Source organism: Lemur catta, chromosome 7 (assembly GCF_020740605.2).
Source record: "Lemur catta isolate mLemCat1 chromosome 7, mLemCat1.pri, whole genome shotgun sequence".
In the NCBI taxonomy this organism is placed as follows: Eukaryota; Metazoa; Chordata; class Mammalia; order Primates; family Lemuridae; genus Lemur; species Lemur catta.
This window is the reverse complement of record NC_059134.1, coordinates 62,537,848-62,545,477: the sequence shown is the minus strand read 5'-3', so window position 1 is coordinate 62,545,477 and position 7,630 is coordinate 62,537,848. Positions and strand designations below refer to the sequence as shown.

At 53.8% G+C, this 7,630-nt stretch overlaps 1 protein-coding gene across 2 annotated transcripts; it reads right to left on the bottom strand.

Annotated features, from left to right (window-relative positions):
- Positions 1 to 39: 39 nt before the first annotated feature.
- SMPD1 (sphingomyelin phosphodiesterase 1) lies at positions 40 to 4,095 on the bottom strand. 2 transcript variants are annotated; one of them, XM_045557350.1, is made up of 6 exons: positions 3,604 to 4,095; positions 2,354 to 3,126; positions 1,666 to 1,837; positions 1,355 to 1,431; positions 994 to 1,139; positions 40 to 836 (listed from the first exon to the last, which is right to left on the bottom strand). In XM_045557350.1, exons 1-6 carry the CDS (start codon positions 3,904 to 3,906, stop codon positions 427 to 429), a joined length of 1,881 nt encoding a protein of 626 aa, XP_045413306.1. In that variant the 5' UTR covers positions 3,907 to 4,095; the 3' UTR covers positions 40 to 426. The 2 variants fall into 2 exon arrangements, with proteins under 2 accessions (XP_045413306.1, XP_045413307.1); XM_045557351.1 differs by lacking the exon at positions 3,604 to 4,095 and having other exon boundaries at positions 2,314 to 2,483.
- Between the last annotated feature and the right edge of the window lie 3,535 nt (positions 4,096 to 7,630).

Below are 7,630 nucleotides of genomic sequence, written 5' to 3'. Positions count from 1 at the left end.
TGCTTAGAAAGAAGAAATCGGGATAGTCACAGAGGGGTCTGGAGTCCAAGTCTCTTATCTTTATTTTAACAGCCTGGCAGGGTCAGGCAGCAGCAGCAGTACCGGGTTCCTGGCTGGGCAGCACAGGCCTGGGGGGTAACAGCTCCTGTCTGGTCTGTCCAGGGCAGTGTCAACTTACTCCTCAGCTCCAGGGCCATGAAGGACAGCAGCTCCCAGGCAGTCTAGATACTGGGCACAGGCAGAGCAGCCACCCCCTCCCACTTCCAGCTACACCAGCTCCAGGAAGGGGGAAGGTCCTGTTTCCTGGCGTACCTAGGGGCCCAGGGATGGGCTCTTCCACCGGACATGATTGCCAGGTTGAACCACGGCAGCGCTCTGTGGCCTTCCCTCCTAGAAAGAACTTTCCCAACTCTGGGCCCTGGGGCCCTAGCAGAACAGCTGCCGCGGCCAGAGGCTCTGAACATCCCGGGGGTTCCCATCCGGCACCAGGTGGCGGCAAAGAGCAGGGCTGTCGGCGCGGGCGGAGAGCTGGGCGCACAGAGTAGCCAGGCGGCAGGGCGCGCCGCAGGGCTCCGAGGGCGGGTGGCCCTTATGGTAGAGAAACCAGAAGGTCTGGAAGAGTTGCGTGTCGCTCCGCATGCGATATACCAGGTCATGCCAGGCGGCAGGCAGTGCGTTGGGCAGCCCGTAGGTTTCTCGGGCCCTATAGAGGCGCTGCCAGTGCGGCGTGGCTCCGGGCACATTTGCTTGTGTCAGGTTCAGGATGTAGGTCTCGTGGTCCAGGACCACGTGAGAGCTCCCAGGGTAGTTTCCATCTACTTGGTAGACGCGGTAACCTGCAAGGAAGGAGGGCTGACTGGAGACGAAAGGAGCAAAGGCAAGTCCTGGGAGGGGCCACATATCCTGCTCACCCTTTGCTGACCCCCTGCCCCCGCCCGCGCCCCCCATCCCACCAACTCCAGGATGAGGAAGGCTCCCTTCCGCCTCACTCACCAGGATTCAGGCCGATGTAGGTGGTGGCACTGGGCGCCAGGAAGGCTACAGCTAGCGGCCGGCTCAGAGTCTCCTCGTCATAGAAGACCTCAAATTCATCCACATGAGTGTGGCCAAAGAACTGTCCAGCTAGGGTGTTCTCATACCTGACCAGAAGATACTAATTATATTCAGAAGATTCTAGGGAGGGGGAGGAAAAGATCTGGGGAGATGGATGCTTGCTTTCTCCAACCTGTTCAACTAGCCTCCCCACCACATGGGGTGGCAGGGATGGCGAGATCCTCAAGGGAATTTCCAACCTTGAGACACTTCATCCCCTCACCCCAACCCCAACCCCACTCCCACCCTCATCCCCCTCTACCTTGCTACAATTCGATAATAATTCCAGCTCCAGCTCTTCAGGCAGTGCCCTGGGGGAATGTGGCCAATTATATGCACCTGGAGGGAGAGTTAAGTGTGGTTATCAGGGCATCAAGGGGCCAGAGAGTCCTGGCCAGAGAGGGGAGAAGTGAATGAAAGGGCTTCCAGGGGCAACCACGAGCTGAAGTCCCAGGGAACAGTGGCAGAAAAGCAGGCTTCTCTGTCCACAGGTGCTCTTAGCCCAACCGAGCCTGCTTCTCCCCCAGTTCCCTGCACCATCTCCACCACCGTGTTCCCACCACTCTCCCTCACTTTGTCGCCTCGGTCCTCAGCAGCCTGAAGCTCCCCCACCAGCCACTGGAGCTGTCCCGCAGGATCTGTGGAGTTGATCAAGAGCCAGAAGTTCTCACGGGAACAAAAATTCATATTGAGAGAGATGAGGCGGAGGCCGGGGCACGGGGAAAGGGCGTAGAACCCCCCAATTCTGAAACAAAGTAAACACGAGGAGTCAACACTCGTTCATCATCCTGGTCTTGCCTGCCCAGTCCTGTGCGGGGCATTTGGGTGGGGGGCAGAGGCATGCAGGACATCATCCCCATCCTCAAGGAGCTCACATTCTAGCTGAACACCAACACTGCTAACTATAGGGCCTGTCTGGCAGAAGAGAATGGCTCAGAGGGCAGAGGGCTCTAGGAATTCGGGGGAGAAGCAAGACTGAACTAGAGTGGGAAGCAAAGGCCATGCAGAGGGATCTTCCTGGGACCTGGACGGGGGTAAGGTGGGCCACATGGGGATGAGCAAAGACACAGACTGGGGCATGGAGAGGGTATGCTGCCAGCCCTTCAAAAGATGGTGGCTGGGAAAGTGGGGTCAGATTAGGAGGCGCCAGTGAAGAGCACTGACTCATGCCAGAGCAGTCAGAGACAATGCCCCAGGTTCCCTCCCTTCACTTTCATCCACATTTCTTTTCCCTTCCTGGGTTTCCATGGACCTTGAGTACCTGAGGGTGCGAAGGGCTTCAGCAGGCAGCCAGGGCTCCCATGCCTTGGCCATTGCCTCATAGAGCCAGCGGGAGGAATGGTTGCCCTCAATGAAGGGAGGAGGGAAGCCATTGACAGGTGTGCTTTCATGGTTGCCCACAGCAGGGTACACTGGCACTGGCCCCAAGAACTTCCGTACGAGGGCTGTGATGGTGGTCAGGGCCCGCAGCTGGTCCTGTCGAGACTGCTGCCAGACGTCATGGGCGGGGATGTCTCCTGTCCAGTACACCATATCAAAAGGGCCAGCTGGGCCCAGCCCACTCAGCAGGCTGTCCAGGGTCCTCAGGGGCAGGTCGCACTTGCTGTACTCGCCCCAGTATCCAGCACCTGGTTGGGAGGTGGGCGGCAGGCCAGAGCCCCGGCGGCAGCACAGTGGGTCCGCACAGTTAGGGTCTGTGCCCTCCAGGTAGTCATGATCCCAGTGCAGGTCAGTGAGGAAGAGGACCCGGCTGACAGGGGCACCTGGGGCTGGGGGGTTGGGTGGCTTGGGCGGTGGCTTCGGTGTGGCTGGCAAAGAGATGTTCCAAGATGAGAAGATGTCCCAGTGTCCACAGGTGGAGCCCAGGAGCAGGCCACAGGCCTCAGATGGGCTCAGCACTGAGCGTGTCCACACCTCCACCATGTCATCCTCAAAAAGCTGGACAGCTGACTGGCACACAGTGGGTGGTGCTATCTTTAGCAGCTTGCACAGCTTGATGGCCATGGAGCCCACCCGGGCCACATTGGGCTCCTTCTGTGGTGGGAGGAATGAGTGGTAAGATGTCAGAGAGAGCCGGGGAACCAGGCTAACCCCTGGCCACCACCCCCTGGGCTTCCATATCCAAACTGGGGCTGAGTTGGACTCAGTGCCACCATGGTGAGGAACTTCAGTGCACCCCCTGCCTCCCAGACCTTGTCCTGTGACTGAGGCAGCACCAGGCCATCGTTTCCTCTTTAGCTCAGTGGCCAGTGGCATTTCAGGCCTCTGTGTCAGCTACTGGCTTTCTCAGGCGCTGTCTGCATTCTTTTCCTACTTCACAAAGGTCCCAATGGGATGGTGGTGGCACATAGCCACGGGTGTCCCCAAAGGGGAGCAAACTCGGTAAAGGCTTGTAGATGCTTCCCTCTCCATTGGGAATGCTATGGGACCCCCCAGGGCTCCCACATTGGCCCCAGCCCCCACCCCAGGGCTCCCCTTTGGCCTGTTCCACCCGCAGCCCTTTTAGCTCACCTTCAGCCCGAAGTTGATGGCGGTGAATAGGACTTTGCAGACTGGGCAGGTGAAATTCTGCCACCCAAAGAAGGCATTCCGGAGCTGGGGCACTATGGCATTGAACGCGGCAGGATGGCCTTGGGCAGGAAGAGGGTGGGCTGCCGCTGGGGCCCACAGAACCAGGGACTCAGGCAGAGCCAGCACCAGCGCCAGGCCTAGGCCCACCCAAAGGAGTCGGGGGGCTCCCGAGGAGCTGTCCAGTCCCTGCTCCCGGCCGGACCTGGGGTGGCTCTGACAGGGTGATACTCTGCGGTGGAGCATTGCTGGGTTTCCCAGACAGGGCCGGTTCGACTGTCCAGGCCCCCTGGCCTAGGCCCCGGCTGGCCCTCAGGGACCCGGGTGGCGCTGGGGACACCCGATTACCCTTCGCTGTGGTCGGCTGATGGCCCCGCGGCCAGCCGCAAAGCAGCTCCGCCCCTTCCTCTTCCTCTGGTCCCCAGCAGCTGATCCTGGGGGCGGCAGCGAGTCCTGTCAACGCCGCGGAGGCGGAGCTGGCCGGGTTAGCCGGGGACCGCCCTGGTTCCCGCCCCGTTCCCGCCCCGTTCCCGCCCCTCTCCCCCCACCCCCGCCGGGACCGAGGCCACTGGGGCAGCTGGGGCGGACGGCCGGTCCCTGCGGTTACCAGGGGCTCTGCCTTGCGGTCACGGCCGCCCCAGCCCGCAGCAGCCTGCACCAGCCGCCGCGCTCGTGCTCTGGGGCCCCATGCGGGGCAGCTGGGGTGGGAGGCTCTTCCTTGGCTCCCAGGCGCCTCCTCTGTGCAAATCTGCACTCAGATTCCGGCAGTAACTGCCAGGCCGACGCGGGCATTTCATCGCGAAGGGAGGCGGGGTAATGGAGAGAGCAGGGCCGGACAGGGATCCCTCCACATGGTGTGGTGCCCCTGCCAAGGCAGCGCCTCCCCTTGGTTTCCCATGCTCTGCCACTGGCACCAGCACCCTTCAGAATCTTTGAGTCACCTTTTTTTTTTTTTTTTTTGAGACAGTCTCGCTCTGTCGCCCGGGTACAACGCAGTGGCGTCATCACAGCTCACTGCAACCTCAAAATCCTGGGCTCAAGCTATCCTCCTGCCTCAGCCTCCGCAGTAGCTGGGACTACAGGCGCACACCAGGACGCGCAGCTGATTTTTGTGTTTTATGTAGAGATGGGGGTCTCGCTCTTGCTCAGGGGGTATCGAACGCCTCAGCTCAAGCAATTCTCCCCCCTCGGCATCCCAGAGTGCTAGGATTACAGGCGTGAGCCACCGTGCCCAGCTCTTTGAGTCACTTTTGATGCAGATGAGAAAACTCAGGCTTAGAGATGATGAAGTAACTAAGCAGTAAAGACCATACAGTTGTGACGGCCAAGAACATTGGCTAGAACTTAGGTCCCTCACCGTGTATCCACGATGGTAAAAGCTAACATTTATTGCGTTCTTTACCATATGCCAAGCACTGATCTAGGCACTTTATTTTTATTATTATTTTTTTTTGAGACAGAGTTTCACTTTGTTGCCCAGGCTAGAGTGAGTGCCGTGGCGTCAGCCTAGCTCACAGCAACCTCAAACTCCTGGGCTTAAGCAATCCTCCTGCCTCAGCCTCCCGAGTAGCTGGGACTACAGGCATGCGCCACTATGCCCGGCTAATTTTTTCTATGTATACTTTTAGTTGTCCAGATAATTTATTTCTATTTTTTTAGTAGAGACGAGATCTCGCTCAGGCTGGTCTCGAACTCCTGAGCTCGAGCGATCCACCCGCCTGAGCCTCCCAGAGTGCTAGGATTACAGGCGTGAGCCACCGCGCCTGGCCCTAGGCACTTTATAGTTACTAATCTTCAATTCTCACAACAGCCCTAAGAAGTGCGTACACTACTATTACCTCTGTTTTACAGATGGGGAAACTGAGGCACGGAAAAGTTAAGTGGCAGAAGACCAGTTAAAACCTAAGCTGTTTTGCTAGTGCTTCACCATGATCCACAGAGCTATCAAGTCCTGTCAGTTCTTTTCTTTGAGAATTTTATCCGAGTGAGAAAATTCTTTTCCCCCAGTTCTGGGTGCATCATCTCAGAGTAATCATGGTAATAATTAGCATGTATTTTTAAGATAATGTACTCGGTATTTTTCTAAGGGCTTAGCATTAATTCAATCCTCACAACAAATTCAGGAGGTAGGTATTATAATTTTCTCCATTTTACAGAGGAGGTAAGGAGGATTAAGTAACTGGCTCAACATCCCACAGCTAGCCAGTAAATGCTGGAGCTGGAATTTGAATGCAACATTCTGGCTCTATGCTTTGCTATGTGGGGATCCACTCAGAACTCCTGAGTTGGTATACAGATTATTTTAAGCTGAAGACATTTCAGATTCAATAGACGCAGAAAGGAAACCTTTTTGGAGCTTCCCTTATTCTAACTAAAAGCAAAAGCTTCTGAGAAATGAGGAGTGTCATAAATCTCCTCTTTGGGGAGGCTTCTACTCGCAGGTGGGAAGCCAAGAGTAAGCTCACCATAAGTACCCTCTCCTGGGGAGTTTTATGGCCCTGAAGAGGACAGAAAGCCCACTCATACTGGTATAGATGAAGAATATCACAAACTTTCTGATCTCCCCTTTGTTCTCTTAAAAACCCATTTGCAGTCCCTAAAGAAATCTATTTGTTTTTTTCCTAGTTTTCTCCCTCTCCCCTTTCCCCTACTAAAATACTTGTATAAGCCTTTAACTTCAACCATTTAATGAGCCAGCTACTTCTTTTGTTGATTTCCCTGTGCATACAAATAAACTCTTCTCTTCTGTTAATTTGTCTTTCTCGGTCTAATTCACAGGCCTCCGGCACTGAACCTAAGAGGGTAGAGGAAAAAGTTTTTCCTCCCTGACAACTACTTCTTTGTTATAACTGTAGGCTTGAATCTATAATCTTCAAGGATTAAAATTCTGGCAGAAGGAAAAGGAGGAAGAACATCTGTATAAAGCACGAGGCATGAAAGAGCCTGGTACATTTGCTGTGAAACGTAATCTCCTCTTTCTCATTTCACTGTTGGGGATTTCAAGTAGCCTCATTTCTCCTTAACTGTTACTGCTCTGAATCTCTGTCTTTCCTTTTGGAGGACGCCAATGACCCCAGGGTCCAAATTCTACCTGTTCTCCTAGACTTTAGCTAATATCCCATCTCCTTCATAACATCTTACTTGATCACTTTCTTCTTTCTCATTTGCCCAATCTTCTTTTACCTAGTGTTGTAAAAGAAAATAAAATCTCAGGACCCTCTAAATTTATTATACCAAGGGAGAAGTTAAGCTCTGGAGACTGAGTCAGGTAGCATGTTTGCAATTTTGCTTTTTAGATTATTGTTTAACTCTTCCTCATTGTTCATGTTCTGTAAATGACTAGGAGAGCCTGTGAGACCAGACCTCCCCCCTTCCAATCACTGATATTTGTTATATTAACTGTCTGCCTTATTGTCCTGTACCTAACTCAGACCAGATGGTGCCCAAGACCCCATGACAGTTACATCTTCAGTGTGGAATGTTAAATATACCTTTCCTGAACGAAAAGAAGAATCACCTCAACTAATCAGATCTTTGTGACTATGCATTAAGCCTTACATAGAAAGGTGTTGAAATTCTATTAAATGCCCTTAAGTTTTGTCTATATAAGTGATGACAAACTTCTACCCTTTGGAACATCGACTTCCATTCTTTGGAATCTGTGCTTCCTGGGCAGCCCATCCTCAAACTTTGTCCTTGAACAAACTCTCTTTAAACTATATTCTGCCCCTTTTGATTATTTTAGGTTGACAGTGTTTTTATACATATTGTTGCTCTTGATAGAACCATCGATTGCTGTGTATCATAAGGCTACCCTCCACTGGCTGACTGAATGGACCCCGTATTGGCCAAGGGGGTACCCTAAAACTGAGTTGCTGGCCATGAGAAGAGAGGTCAGACGTTCCTCATCATGTGTCCCTCCCTTCCTGTAGCTATCCTTTGTAACTCATTAACAGGCCTAAGGCTATAC